We start from the raw sequence: 16414 nt of genomic DNA, 5'->3' as shown, positions 1-16414 counted from the left end.
ATATCATTATGGAATAAGCAAAGCAACTTGCTGCTTGAGTCTGTCTTCCAGAGTTTGATTAGAAGCTTCAACATTAAGAAAGGAGAATTTAAAATTTTAAGTCCTGTTTTATATAGCCTTCTATACTCTAAAAACAGATATATATTTATTAAACTCAGTTGGGAACTGAATGACTACTATTTCTATCAGCAGTCTGTGTTGGGGAAAGTGACCTGAACACTCTAGGGCCTTGTATGTTCTATGGAACAGATATGATGCAGTCTAATGAACACTGGCTTCTAGTTCGATAATGTGAAACTTGCATCCAGGCTCTACAACTTAGTTATGTGTCTCTGGTGAGTCTCTATACCTCATTATTACCTGTAAAATTCTCTCACAGAATTATCCTGATGAATAAATGAGTGATGTGGGTGAAATCAACTAGCAGTACCTTAGAGAGAGAAGTGTTGAATTAATGGTTTTTGAAGTTTTATAACTGCAACATTTAATAAAGGTACAAAAACTTGCTACATTTCATTTTCCTGAAATAGAAAATTGAGAAAATACTTGCAAGCAAAGTGTAATGATACCTTTGGAGGAAAGGAACTAAGTTCTGAGTATTCATATTATCACTACCTTGCTACACCTCCATAATCTAAACCTTCTTCTCCTGGAAAAATCACCCACAAACGTCTTCGCAGATCTTGAGGACTGAAGCTCATTATCTACCAAAAAAAAAAAAGAATTGGTAAAAGTAGAAACACCTTAATCACTTACTTCCGGGTTAGAAATCTCCTTCATTTTAAGTAACTTAAATTCCTCAGGACATAGAATGGTGTTTGTAGTTTGGTCAATTCCACACATACAGAAAATACATTAAAGTTTCATAATATTTTATAAATTACACATATCTATATTTCTGTATACTTTATATATAATTTTCTTTTAAATGATCCTACCACTGACAAAATTCCTTCTCTCACTTGCTTAGAGCAGAGTAACTGTGACTACGATCAGAGGTTAGGTCCTTATTTGGTTTGGGCAGGTTTCAGTTTGTTTTATACCCAAAAGGTACACATAATAGCTAATTGGCTAACTTGGAAAAGAAAAACAGCGGCTGTGAGAGAACAGTTACCTTGGAAACACATTCTCAGTGGAAAACTGGAAAAACTGCTCAAAGTTTGTATTCTACTACAGTAGTTAATATGATCACCTTCACATTTTTAGGACAGTGACATTACTGAGCGACAGTGGAGAGGTCAGTCAGGCTCTTCTTTTTTAAAAGTATTTAAATACTTGCCCAAAATTGGGCATGTAGATTATAAATATTACTCTTAGAAAAAAAAAAATGACACAGAGAGAAGAAAGTCCATACAATGATTCTATTTTATGAAGGGACAAGAATGAACAATCAAATTTAAATATCTAAAGAGGCCCAGGAAGTGACCTGCTTATTCTAGGGATCTCTCAGTTCCTATACTTTCATGAATTCATATCCCACATGAAACAAATAATTTGATGCTTATGACAAATGTTCTACAAATACTATAGGCTACAAATATATCAATGGAAATAAGTTAAAATTATCTTTTTTGTTCATTTCTTGGTCCTTCTGGTTATTCTTTGTCCCTGTGGCTGCTCCCCAAACTGTAGGATAGTCCCTGATCTCTTTTGCTGTTCCCCTGTAAAAAATATCTTTAAATAATACCCTTTAACAAATGTCTAATATGAAGGAGGGCTTTGCAGAGGGTGCTAGTGGTAAAGAACCCGACTGCCAACACAGGAGATGTAAGAGACACGGGTTCAACCCCTGGGTAGGGAATATGCCCTTGAGGAGGGCATGGAAACCCACACTAGTATTCTTGCCTGGAGAATCCCAAGGACAGAGAAGCCTGGCAGGGTCGCAAAGAGTCAGACATGACTGAAGTGACTTAGCACACCCAGCACACAATATGAAGGAAAAAAAGAAATGTTTCTCCTGCCATTTCCCCCATAAGCAGTTTTGCTATGTCAAAAAACACACTACCTTAAACAACTTTATCCAAACATTATGAAGAAAATCTGATGTTATTTTTGTTATATGTCACTCTTCCAAAGCAATCCCATTTTTAAGTTTTCATTTCACATTTATTGGATGGGTGTACAGTCTAGGGTAAGAATTTTTAAAAACTGTTTTAGCATCACCTGATCTGTCATTCTGCAAAAGTCTCCAGGTGTCAAATGCTAAAGGGACATTTACTCATATCTACATCTTTTCAGCACTGCTATCATCAAGTCACGTTCCAAGAAACTGGCTCACCAGGAATTGACCACTCAGTGACTACATACTGGTTACGAACATGAAAAGAACAGAGAGGCAACAATGGGACAGAGAATGGCCTTGGAGCTTTCCTTACATCAGACTAAGGGAATGACTCATAATTCCCTAAAGTGGCCTTAGTCAAGCTCTGTTCCTAAAAAACTGTCTGCTCCTACTTAGCAGGTATTTCCCTTCAATGTTAATAACAGGTTCCATTAGTAAAGAATGTAACTGCTTCTGAAAGTAAGCAGACAGCCATTGTCAACTATCTCAATCTTTTTTCTGTTTGCATGCAGCTTGGCACTTTGTGAAGCTGTAGCTACCAAATTATCATAAAAGTTTGATATTAAAGAATCACATTCACATCTGTCCATAAAATAAGAATGAACTGGAAGTTTTCAAACTGAGATATTTTTCCCACTGGTTATTTTCATACAACAATCACTTAATGTTTGTGTGCGTATTCAGTTGCTTCAGTCATGTCCAACTCTTTGCAACCCTATGGACTGTAGCCTGCCAGGCTGCTCCGTCCATGGGATTCTCCAGGCAAGGATACTCAAGTGGGTTGCCATGCCCTCCTCCAGGAGATCTTTCAAACCCAGGATTCGAACCCACGTCTCCTGAGACTCCTGTGACTCCTGTATTGCAGGTGGATTCTTTACTGGTTGAACTACCAGGGAAGCCCAATCACTTAATACTTAGCTGCATTTGGTTGGTAAACAAAGTTGTAAAATAAACCAAGTAGTAAATTAACTCAGGTTCTAAAGACAACTAAAACATTTGAGACTACTCCTAAGAACATTATTTTTAGATACTGTCATCAGTGACCAGTTACACTTTTTACTACATAAAAAAACTCTTAAAATTATAAGAATAAACATGCTTATTATAAAAATGCAAGTAATACAGAAGTATAAATATAAATTCTCCCTCTTTCTCTATCTGGAGCCAACAATGTTCATATGAACTTTGTTCATATGGAACTTTGGCAGATGTTTATCTACCAAAAGCCTATTTTCTTACTTAAATATCAATTTCAAATCAAATACCGAGCTTAGAAATGGAAACATGAAACTAGTATTAAATTACTATGACATTTCAAAAGCATAGAACATACACATACACAAAACATACACACACAAAGCTATCTGCATTTTCCTAAATTTTAAGTACTAAGGAATCTGATGATGAAATTACACTTAAAAAATTCAAGGATTTCATCAAAGTGTTTAGATTAAACTGCCAGCACCAAAGGTTTTGGGTTAGAAGCCAGGGGGCAAACCATTGAGTGAATAAAACAGTACCTGCTGAAAGGAATCCTCAAACAATGTTTTTCTTGTCACTGTAATCTTTATGTGCTGTGGCATGGCCAGTTGCTGAAATATAAGAATGTCTTAAGTCAACTCTCACCATTAAAATGGCCTATCAAAAAACCAAAAGAATAAAGTTTTACTTACTTTTTTTCATTTACAGTAACAAGTAACTATGAATATGAATTTTTATTTAATAATGTTTAACCATACATTTGTGGGTATTCATGCTAATTATAGATCATCTGATATATAAAAAACAGAAGAAAGCAAGATGTTGTACACACCAGTGATTACTTTATGAGTCAAATTTTCACTTAAATTTTCAAAAAGCTAATTCAAATTTTTTTGGTTTACATGGGACCAATTAATTATAAGTTTGAAATTTAAAAATATTCATCACAGTCACACTTGGACTAATGCATTAATTTTATTGAGAACCCATAAAGAAACCACTAATTCACTAAACATTTATATTAAAAATAATTGATAATGTCTGTTAAAAATACTCTGAATATAATCACATATGTGTACTAATGTATCTATCAAAATGACACATACATATGGATCTATCAAAGTCATATCAAATGCTAGATATGAAAGGAGCTGGTTACAATTTATATACCAGAAAAAGTTTTAACTCATTTGAAGATTTTTCCAACTTGAAAATAATGAGTACCGAAATGAGTAGCAATGCTTCCTTATTCAAATGGTTTCAAATTTATTCTTCTGGACAAGAGAAGCCATAAATTACCTAAGTGATAAATCTATTTCTTGAATCTAAAAATAGAAAAATTCCAACCCTTCCATATTTTACCTGTTTATCTATACGTTAATTAATTCTACAATCACTGATTGTGTAAGCAACATAATAAAAGGAGTACGGAAATACAGTACTGGTACTAACCTGACACCAGAAACGGAAATACTGAACCTTTGCCTTGAAGTCCCGTACATAGGCTATCTGGGGTCCATTGTCTCTGAGGAACAATGTTAATATGACATAAATCTGCTTGTAAGATAAAATACTGAAGGAAAACACAACATCACACTCCCTAAGTACTTAGTAGTTAAATACAAAAATGTCCCAGTACAACATACTCCTAAAACCACCTTAAAAATGAAATACTCCCCATGACCACTTTTAAGTAAGAAAACAGAAATACATTTTGATCTTTTTAAAGCTGCTGTTTCTGAGATTCTCTCTTATATTCAGCCAAATATAACAGGGCTAGGTAAAGGAGGTTTTGTCTGAGAAGGGCATCTACTCCCAAATTCACTCTCCTTTCTCCTTAATACAATCTTGAGATTTACTTGGGCAGATTGCTACTTAGGATAAAAACAACACTTCCCAGTGTGGCTGTGTAACTTAACTATGGCTAGTAATCTTAAGTGGAAGTGCTATTGAATAGGACTTCCAGGAAGGAAGGCTCTTTTAAAGAGAGCTGGGATAGCTGGAAAGGGATTTTCTTCCCCCTTTCCAATTTGTTCTTCCTCCATATCCCAGCTCAGAGTGGGACTATGACAGCTAAGCTTCAGGCAGCTATCACAAACTATTAGGTGACTCTCACACAGATGATGGCCTAGCATGGTAGGACAGAAATAAAGAAGCTCAGATCACTGATGATACCATGGGCTTCCAAACTAGGCCTGGACTTCACACCGCAAGATTATTTGCTTTTTCCCTGAGCTACTATTGACTTCATTTTCTAAATGTTCAATGTAGAAATACAATTGATTTTATATATTGACTTTGTATCTGGCAACACTTAAATTCACTTGCTAGTTCTAGTTTTTTCCCCTATCCCCTAGATTCCATATGATTTTTATACAGACAATTGTGTTACCTGGGATCTGTGTGAAAAAAGAGTTTTACTTCTTTCCTTTCAATCTTATTTCTTTCCAATCTCACAGGACTACCAACACAATGTTGAATTTGGAAGTAGTGACAGAAGAAATACTTGTCCTATTCCTGATGTAAGAGGTATTTTGCCATTAATCTTATACAGATACTATTTATCAGATAAGAAAGTTTCTAAGGCAGCTGAAAGTTTATAGTAAACTAGCACTGTATTTTGTATACTCTGTACACTGCTTTTTCTCCTTTAATCTAGTAATGTGCTGAATTAAATTGGTTTAATATACAAAATTCAATCAATCTTGCACGGGGAGGAGGGACTCCACATGATGATGGTGTAATATCCCTCCTATATCTTGCTGGACTTAATTTGCCATTATTTTGGTAAAGATGCTTACATCTATGTTCATAAAAATATTACTCAATAATTTTCGTATACTGTTTTTGGCTGATTTGGGTATCATACAATGAGATACCACTTCATACTAACGAGGATGGCATTATACACATCATGTACAGATGTGAGAGCTGGACCATAAAGAAGGCTGAGCAGCAAAGAATTGATGCTTTCAAATCGTGCTGGAGAAGACTCTTGAGAGTCCCTTGGAGAGCAAAGAGGTCAAACCAATCAATCCTAAAGAAAATCAACCCTAAATATTCACTGGAAGGGTTGATGCTGAAGCTCCAATACTTCAGCCACCTGACATTAAGAGCCGATTCACTGGAAAAGACCCTGATGCTAGGAAAGATTGAAGGCAAAGAAGGTGGCAGAGGACGAGATGATTAGACAGCATCACGGATTCAATGGACATGGATGTGAGCAAACTCCAGGAGATGGTGAAGGACAGGGAAGCCTGGCATGCTGTAGCCTATGGGGTCACAGAGTTGTACACGACCTAGCAACTGAACACCACCACCACACATATACATACACACACACACACACACACACACACACACACAGAGTAACAACTGTTGGCACTGATGTGGAAAACCTGGAACCCCATGTGCTCTACCGGTAAGAACATTAGAACAATATGCCCACTGTGGAAAAGTCTGGCAATGCCTCAAAAAAACACAGAATTATCATTTGATTCAACAATTCTGAGTATACACACAAAAGAACTGAAAGCAAGGACTTAAAGAGATATTTGTACATTCATGTTCACAGCATCATTCACAATAGCCAAAAGGTGGAAGTAATTCAAATGTCCATGAGCCACATGTATACACGAAGTATGGTAACACATAAAATGGATTGTTATTCAGTCTTAAAAAGGAATGAAATTCTGATAAAAGCTAAAACATGGATGAACCTTGGAAACACATTAAACAAACATAGTTACTTTTCAAAAATGAAAAAGAAAAATAAAGGAGCCTTCAAGTTAAAAGGTGATAGAAATGAAAGAAAGTGGGTATCAGAAATCAGGGATTAATTGGTGAGCAGTACTGTAATGATAATTTCTGAACACTCTCATTTAGTGCTGCGTTAACAGATAAAAATAGTAAGAACTGCATTTTTCAGTAATTGATATCTTTACATAAAAATCTTAGGAATCAGTTTTACTTTTAATCAAAACATTTAGAAAACTTACAAGGCAGATTTTCCGGTGCGGGGATCTATATAGGTGGTTGTTCTTCTATTGTGGTCCACAAAATACGGAATTCCATCTACCGTGAATCTCATTTCCCAGCCTTCAGGTAAGGGCTTTTCATTTAATTGACTACATAAAACATAGAAAAATATATAAACAAATAAAAAATGTTTAAGAGTTCCTTGTTTGCCAAGTACAGAAACTAAACATACCCATAAATGCAGTAGATATCTTCTAGAAAACCAGTTAGTCTAGCATTTTCCAGCAGTTTACTAAAATCCTACAAGCACGTTAAACACGTGAACAGATCTATCAACCAGTCTTCTCCCATCTACTCTGCCTGGATTACCTACCTGCCTAAACATCTCATGGTAACCAAGCTCCGCCAATTCTGCCTTATAACTCTTCATGTTCATTCATCACAGCTTTCAATCCCTAGTACCATCCTTGTTGTTGTTCTGTTCTTTAGTTGGTAAGTTGTGTCTGACTTTGCAACCCCATGGACTGTAGCACGCCAGGCTTCTCTGTCTTTTACTGTCTCCCAGAGGTTGCTAACTCATATCCATTGGGTCGGTGATGCTATCTAACCATCTCATCCTTTGCCGCCTTCAGTCCTTCTAATGAATATTTAGGGTTGATTTCCTTACTCTGGCTCTATTTATCTTTTAAACTTTCAAAATAGCCACTTTTCCTGCTAAACCTCAAAGGTTTTCCTGCTTTGAGTCTTGCTCTGGTCCTTGACTCATTTCATATTGCTGACAGAATACCAAAACAGAGATCTGAACAAATCTATTCTCTTCTAAAGTGGTATCACTATTCATCACTAACCAAATACAAGATCTAAACTCCCCCATTTGGCCCTCACTTTGCCCCTGTGCAGCACCCTCTATGCTCCATTTCAGTTTTACCTCTGCATTCTATCTCCAAGTCCCTTCCATGAACCCTGTGTAGTAGACTCACCATTTCACAAGACATTGTGCCAAACTTCCAAGTCAAGACTTTCCCCTTGTCCAGAATCTCTACTATTCCTGTTAAGGCAACTCAAATCTTTCTAAGGGAGTATGCCTACCCACTTACTCAATACCTGTCTTAAGATCTTGCTTATGCTCTTTAAACTTCAATGTTTCAAGTTTTATCCATATTTTCCAATTCATTTTTGTCTATTCTCCAGTTTCAATTTTCTCATCTGGTGGGTTTGGTGAGATGACGAAACAATGGAAATGTTCAAGTTCACATCAGAAAGGAGGAAAAGGAGGGGTTGGTGGCACTTAATCTCACTGTTTTAGAGAGCCACTATTGCTGACAGGAGTGTCACTTTCCTCAAGTTTACTTCAGAAGAACAAAAGGCTTAGAATTACCGCCTAGAACAATATTTTGTGAACCATGTCAAAAAGTTAACATTTAACTATATTCACAGAACTACATGCAAATGTCAGACAAATAGACTATCTAAAACTTTTAAGAACTCTTCCCAATTGTTGTAATCATATTTGCAAGACAGTATCAGTAACAAGTTGTCTTGAAAACAAATTGGATAGAACTGGCTCATTAGTTTACTTGTAAAAATATGGTTCTTATTTCCACTCTGAAACTTTAAAAGGTTCAAGGGGGAGCAAAAAATGATAGCAAATTAGAGAAAGGTGATGTGGTCTAATCTATCCTTAGTGATAGAATTTTAAAATTAAAAATGTTACCTACGAAATTCTTATTACTTTTTAAGAAACTGAAAGTACGTATTTTCAAAGTTGAAAGCTCAGTATTCTGTCTGTTTAGGCTGCTCTCTGTTGCTGCACATGGGCTTTCTCTAGCTGTGTTGAGTGGGAGCTATTCTCCAGTTGCGGTCTAAAGGCTTCTCGTTCCGGTGGCTTCTGTTACTGTGGAACATGGGCTCTAAGCACATGGGTTTCAGCAGTTGTGGTGCACGAACTTAGCTGCTCTGCAGCATGTGGGATCTTCCCAGACCAGGGATTGAACCCATGTCCCCTGTACTGGCAGATGGATTCTATCCACTGGACCACCAGGGAAGTCCCAAAAATATTTAAAGTTAAATACTATAACTCTATAAAATGTGATCTGCTGGTACCCAGAAATAGATTTTAAATTTAAGGCATACCTTTAAAATAGAGGTTCTTAAAACTCTGACCTATGTGAGACATGAAGATTTAATCACACCCAAATAGAGATCAGACCTCTGCCCTCAGCTACTGGGAAAAGATCTCTACGCCTCTGGAATATCCTGCCTGTCAGGAGTATCTCTGTTTGAAGATACTTTGAAGCCCCTTTGAAGCTTAGGGTCTTCAAACATCAGACCACCAATCAGGTGGTTTATGAAGGAGGCTTTGGGAATATATGCCATTATCAGCTCTGACCTCTGGAATAAACTAGACACTAAAAGGTATTAGCCCATCTTTGGGGAAGAGCTGGAAACTAAAGGTTAGCTTTGCAGGCAGTACATGATGGAGCCCCAATAAAAACTCTGGATACTAGAAAGGTGCGATTCCCTGGTTGGTAATATTCAACACGTATTATATTCCACATCAATTCTGGGTTATCTGGAACCCTTCCCAGGCTCTGCCCTAAACATCTCTTCCTTCTATTGTTCTAATTTATATCCTTTACTAGTAACAAATGTGGCTGTGAGCATAAAAAGTTTCTATGAGTTCAAGTCTCTCTAGTGAGATATTAAACCTGAAAGTCATTGGGGAGATGCCCTAAATTTGTAGTCAGTCTCAAGTGAAAGTACCCCTGGAGACCTCCCATCTTGTTGCTAATGTCTTCCATGCTAAGTCACTTCGGTCATGTCCAATTGCTTGTGACCCCACAGACTGCAGCCCGCCAGGGTCCTCTGTCCATGGGATTCTCCAGGCAAGAATACTAGAGTGGGTTGCTGTGCCCTCCTCCAGAGGATCTTCCCAACCCAGGGATAGAACCAGTGTCTCCTACGTCTCCTGTATTTTAGGTGGACTCTTTACCACTAGCACAACCTGGGAAGCCCCACCAACTGGTGTGGCCTATATAAATATTTCTTTTAAAAACATAAGATTTTAAAGCAACATAAAATGATATAAAATCTTATGTTTCTATGTACAAGACAAATTTCTGTTGTTCAAGTCACTCCATATGTAGTACTGTTAAAGCAGCTCTAGCGAACGAATACATGCGGTATCACAATGTCACAGACAATTTTATATACATAGCAAATATTAAAAAGACAAGCTTGTAATAATGTATCCCTTCAGTGACATATTAACCAGCAAGTTCTTGTAATGATGTATGTAAACAGTATTTTGAAATTTCTGCAACAACTGCAGAAAAACATCTGTGATTTCTACTGGTGGCAAAGTCCTAGGATTGTTAATTCTACTATAGTTGTGACCTACAATCATAATGGAAAGAACACTCAAATTTCAGGTAAAGGTTTGGACCTTGGTCCTTCACACACGAACATGTCTTTACCCCCTTCTAAGTCACATACTCCCCGAATTCTACCGAGAGATCTCAGCTTGCAAAACCCCGCTTTAGAATTAGTAAGCTGGTCTTATAACAAACAGGTAATTTTGGGGGAAAAAAATGTAATAGTATATTTTTTTCTCTTTCTAAAATATGTGGGTGATTAAGACCTTTGAGGAAAGAATATGTAACTGATCTTTTTCATAAATGAGTTGGAAATACGGTATAATCTTTAAGAGGTTATCTGTATACTAACAACTACAAGTTCTTACCCTTGATTTCTGGGGTCTTCCCATTGTGTAATACGAGTGTTGTGGTTGACAAAATATACTCTACCGTTGCTGTCCGTTCTCTTCTCTTTAAAACAGAAGAAAAAAAAAAAGGTAAAGCATTAGAGTTGGCATAGTCTTCTTCCTCAAATTAAGATGAGCTGATATTGCCATTTTTCACTGCACTGTTGATTTTGTAGTTTTTAAATCATAACTTTTAAAGTTTTAATTTATTCTTTCACTACTAAATCTACATACTTACTCAAGTTATAAAAATATCATTTTATCCTAGAAACTAAACAGCTATAATTCACAATATCCTGCCCACAGAATCTTTCTGTTCAACCTAACCAACAACAGCAAGAATAACTAACTGCTTTAAATTTGCATGAAGTGAAGTCGCTCAGTCGTTTCCAACTCTTTGCAACCCCATGGACTGTAGCCTACCAGAATCCTCCATCCATGGGATTCTCCAGGCAAGAATACTGGAATGGGTTGCCATTTCCTTCCCCTAACAGTCCCACAGAGTAGGTAGTTTTCATTTATCTTAAAGATAAGGATTTTCAGATAGGCTAAGTGATCTGCCCCTAATCTCAGAATTAAGTAGTAGCTAGACTCTAGCTAGCTGATGTAGGATGGAAACTGACATCTCCATTCAGAGATTTTTTTTTCATATTGCACCATCTCATTTCCGAAAATATAATGGGGGTATGTAACTTAACTGTTTCTTTGTTATGTGCTGAGTCACTGAGTCATGTCTGACTCTGTGACCCCATGGACTATAGCCCGCCAAGCTCCTCTGTCCATAGGATTCTCCAGGCAAAAATACTTAAGAGGGTAGCCATTCCCTTCTCCAGGGGATCTTCCTGACCCAGGGATCAAACCTGGGTCTTCTGCATTGCAGGTGAATTCTTTACCATCTGAGTCACCAGGAAAACCTGTTTCTTTGCTATATGCTAGGTATTACTCAACTAGAGAAGACATTATTCCAAAATACATCCTGTTTAATACAACCAGTTTCCTATCCTAAATATCTATAGTAACTTTTTACACCAGAGTTGGGCAGCAGGGCTCAACTCTTTAATTTACTGTATCTGTATCTGAAGCAGTGTGTTTCCCCACCTGCATTTTGTTTTAGGATTCTCCTAGTTCTCTTATACCCATTCTACACAATTGTTTGCTTCTCTGAGCTTTCTCATTAAGTTTAGAAGATGTGTAGATGTAATTTTCTTTTAATAACCAAGTAGCTTTGAAATTTTAATATTAACATTAGTTCTGCTGTTTTGAATTATTGTTTCCTCTGCTCCATTACAAATTAATTATTCAAAAGATAGGTCTCTTCCAGTGTCTAAATCTTTTAAATTTGGCCAAGATGTCTCAAAATGAACACTTAAGAATTCATTATTATAAAATGGATTCCCACTTTTTAAAAAGCATGGTTACCTTAAAATTAGCAATTAAAAAAATTAAGCTTAACTCCATTAAGCTTAATTATTTTTATTCCTATGGTTTGAAAGTTCATGTCTATTTTCCAAACAACACTTATGTAAATCTTTTGGACTTTTCTTTAAGCAAGATATTGCAGAATGAGTGTTAGGCCAAATTATACAGCCTTGTCAAGGTAGTGTTTGGTATCTTTCAACTTCTCTCCAGCACTGAATCCATGATCTCAAGTAGCAGTGATGATACTGGGGTAGGAGGTGGAAGGTGGGGGTAAGGCTGGTGCTGGGAAAGAAGGAGCATATTGGTGAGTATCACGAATCTGCTCCTGACAGCTCTGCTACTTTCTCTACCAGCTGAGCCTAAAATGGAAACAAAACTTCTGGAATATATAAAATATAGGAAACGGACTCTGCATCTTGTGACACACCTTAAATACAGAAAACGGACTCTGCATCTTGTGACACACCTTAAATACAGAAAACGGACTCTGCATCTTGTGACACACCCTAGATAGTATCAACGGCTTTGCTGGCCATGGCACCTCGAGTGTGGAAACATGGAACCAACTTTAAGAACTGTCTGAGGCAAAAAGAAGCATCCACAGCACTACAGCTAGCTACATAATAAATTAAAAAGTAAGTTAATGTTCCAGATAGTTTAAATTTAAATTTTTAAATACACTTACAGAATTTATAAATTTCTTGTACACCAACAATCTTAAGTAACTTTTGTAATCTAAAATTAACATCATAAGTGCCTAGCTGAGTATATATTTATCTATTAACTGCCATATAAGTTCAGATTTCAGGGCCAGAGAGTCTCTCAAAAACCTAACATGAACAGAGTCACTGCCTGGCTTCTTCAAGGGGTCTGAGGTCTGAGAACCCTGGTGAGTTACTGACCTCAGCTAAGGACACCCTCATCTTACCCATGGTCAATGTTTATTAAATGGTGGCATGAAGCTAGGGATGGCATGGAGATTTCCCTTTTTTTTCTTTTCAGATATACAGATTTAAGGCTTTGGAGTAGTTTTGTCTTATTCCAAAACTTTTTTGGCGTGCTTTTGTTTTTATCATTTTTAAATGTCTTATCCAAACAGTTTCTCTTTTCAATGAAAAATCTGAATAATACTTTTTGACATTTTAAATATTTACTTTGTGCACTTAGATTACAGCTCACACATTTTGTAGTTCTGTGACTTTACTAGGTAGGCTTTCTAAATAAAAACTTAAAAACATTTCAAAACAAAAACAAAACTCCATCAAAAGCTAACATGAGATAAGATAAAGTAGATAGAAAACTTAAAAGAATAAGAAAACCATACACATCACTAGTCAAGTAGTTTTTAAAGCAAAGTGTATTCCTAACGTAAGTTATTCTTCTGTTGTTACAAAACTCTATAGGTCTTTGATAATGGTCTTTTGGTTAGCAATAAACTTAAACGTAGCTTAAATAGACTGTACAGTTGTATGAAATCGTAAAAGTATTGTATGAACAATGAGTGAGGTTTCAAACTCCTGTAATTGTAGTTGAATAGTCATTGTATTTTCTTGTGAACCATGTTTAATGGTTGTACCTCAAACCAGAAAACAAAATGAAGTGCTTTGGTAGGTTAACAAAATGGTTTTACCCAGGAAAAAAAAAAGAAAAAAACTTATTTCTATGTTTGTTCTAAGTATATAGTGCTGATACCAGCATTTCTTGGAAGAGGCTGTGAAGACCAAAACTTCAAAGATGGAACCTCAAACTTGCAAACTGAAGGCTCATGTGCTTAATGAGATGTACTGTGATTACAGAGGTGATTTCTTACTTTGTTGAAAAATCACATGATAAACAATCCTGAAATTACTGAACACCAAACCTGAATACACATCAAACCATTTCCTGACCTGATGAATAAGGCACTGAACAACAGAAGCTTCTTGATGTTCTATGTATTCTTTCATAGCAACTCTGAAAATGAGAAGACAGCTTTGTACTTGATGGGTAAACCAGCTATAAAAAGCCCTATTAGACTATATCGCTGAACCAAAAGCATTCTTTGTTCTCCAGCCTCTATAGTTTGCATGTGTTATAAATTCTTCACTGTCATCTTCTAAGATAGTCATGTCTAGTCCAAGCATACAAAAGTCTGAAAGGGTTAGGAAGTGGGATTTAAAAATACATGGCATCACAAAACTAATGCTGACAATTTCAGAACATCAACACAGGCTATAAACTGGGATTTTATTTCCTGGATCAACGCTGAGGGTCTATCAGGTGCTTCTCATTTAATACCAGAGCCATCCCTGGCTCCACAAATAAAGCATATGCCCCAAGGGCAGAATTCAGTTCACAAAGAAAGCAGTGCTCAGTCTAAATAATAGGATGATCATGAACTCATTTAAGGGGGAAGGGCTGCACCTCAACTTCAGGAGCGTGAAACCTAAACATAAACAGAATGTAAAATAACCAAAGAAAAATTCTGATAACATACATAAGGAGAGATTGGGTCTCTAGAGGCAGTATTTTAGGGAAGTATTGTTGGCTAAAATAAAAATGAGAAAGATCCTGATGATATAATGATAAACACAGAAACAAGGACTAGCTCTGCAGGAAAGGCTTTTCAAATAAAGGCAACACAAACTGCAATTCATGCTTCTGTGAGCAAGAAACAATTTTTCTTAACAGCTACCCTAGAGAAGATGCAAACTAGTTTGTGCTTCTAACAAAACCCAGTCAAGATTTTTCTGCAATAAAATCAAGAGGATTAATATACGACCTACAGATGTTTCAGTCCATCAGCTTCTCTTCTGTAACATGAATGTAAAACAACTCCTGAAATAAAGCTGAGAAGACCATTCATGTCAGGGAATTCAACCAAACAGCTCTAGTTTGGTATGTCTAAGAACAACATTTTTTTCTAAAGTACTTCATACCAATCACACACTGTCCATTATAAGGTCCCACAGAGCCAAAAGATCCCTTACCAAACTACCAGACACTAGTGAATAAAGACCTTCACCACTTTCATATGCCTTCCTTTTGTTTTATAAGCTAGTAACAATAATAGTTATAACTATGAACTATTACATTTTTTATCTCTGATTCACAGGAATGTTAAGGATAAATAACTTCAAGGGCAATTGTTGTTCAGTTGCTCAGTCGTGTCTGACTCTCTGCGACCCCATGGACTGCAGCACGCCAGGCTTCCCTGTCTTTTACTATCTCCCAGAGTCTGCTCAAACTTGTTCATTGAGTCAATGATGACATCCAGTCATCTCATCCTCTATCGACCCCCTTCTCCTCCTGCCCTCAATCTTTCTCAGCATCAGGGTCTTTTCCGATGAGTCAGCTCTTCACAACAGGTGGCCAAAGTACTGGAGCTTCAGCAAAGTCCTTCCAACAAATATTCAGGGTTGATATCTTTTAGGACTGATTTGATCTCCTTGCTGTCCAAGGGACTCTCAAGAGTCTTCTCTAGCACCAGTTTGAAAGCATCAATTCTTTGGCACTCAGCCTTCTTTATGGTCCAACTCTCACATCCATACATGACTCCTGGAAAAACCATAGTTTTGACTACATGGACCTTTGTCAGCAAAATGACGTCTCTGCTTTTTAACAGCTGTCTAGGTTGGTCATAGCTTTTCTTCCAAGGAGCAAATATCTTTTAATTTCATGGCTGCAGTCACCATCCGTAGTGATTTTGGAGACCAAGAAAATAAAGTCTGTCACTGTTTCCATTTTTTCCCCATCTACTTGCCAGGTGCCACGATCTTAGTTTTCTGAATGTTGAGTTTAAAACCAGCTTTTTCACTCACTCTTTCACTTTCATCAAGAGGCTCTTCAGTTTCTCTCCCTTTCGGCCATTAGGGTAGTGTCATCTGTGTATCTGAGGTTATTGGTATTTCTCCTGGCAATCTTGATTCCAGCTTGAGCTTCATCCAGCCTGGCATTTCACATGATGTACTCCAAATATAAGTTAAACAGGCAGGGTGACAGTATACAGTCTTTACAAATTCCTTTCCCAATTTTCAACCAGTTTGTTGTTTCATGTCCAGTTCTAACTGTTGCTTCTTGACCTGCATACACGTTTCTCAGGAGATAGGTGAGGTGGTCTGCTATCTCTTGAAGAAATTTCCAGTTTGTTGCGATCCACACAGTCAAAGGCTTTATTTAGTGTAGTCAGTGAAGCAGAAGTAAATGTTTTTCTGGAATTTCTTGCTTTTTCT

General features: G+C 36.9%; 1 protein-coding gene across 4 annotated transcripts in view; it reads right to left on the bottom strand.

Moving 5' to 3' along the window:
• The window catches only part of ITCH (itchy E3 ubiquitin protein ligase), a 96916-nt gene that overhangs the window by 17847 nt on the left and 62655 nt on the right, over positions 1 to 16414 (bottom strand). For all 4 annotated transcript variants that reach the window (XM_043480447.1, XM_043480448.1, XM_043480446.1 and 1 more), the window contains 5 exons: positions 10764 to 10848; positions 7042 to 7170; positions 4496 to 4568; positions 3583 to 3654; positions 616 to 704 (listed from right to left, as the gene is read on the bottom strand). In XM_043480447.1, coding sequence (XP_043336382.1) covers positions 616 to 704; positions 3583 to 3654; positions 4496 to 4568; positions 7042 to 7170; positions 10764 to 10848 — 448 coding nt within the window. The remainder of the gene's footprint in view (positions 1 to 615; positions 705 to 3582; positions 3655 to 4495; positions 4569 to 7041; positions 7171 to 10763; positions 10849 to 16414) is intronic.

Source organism: Cervus canadensis, chromosome 10 (genome assembly GCF_019320065.1).
Source record: "Cervus canadensis isolate Bull #8, Minnesota chromosome 10, ASM1932006v1, whole genome shotgun sequence".
NCBI classification, from domain to species: Eukaryota; Metazoa; Chordata; class Mammalia; order Artiodactyla; family Cervidae; genus Cervus; species Cervus canadensis.
This window is presented reverse-complemented; position numbering and strand designations above follow the sequence as displayed.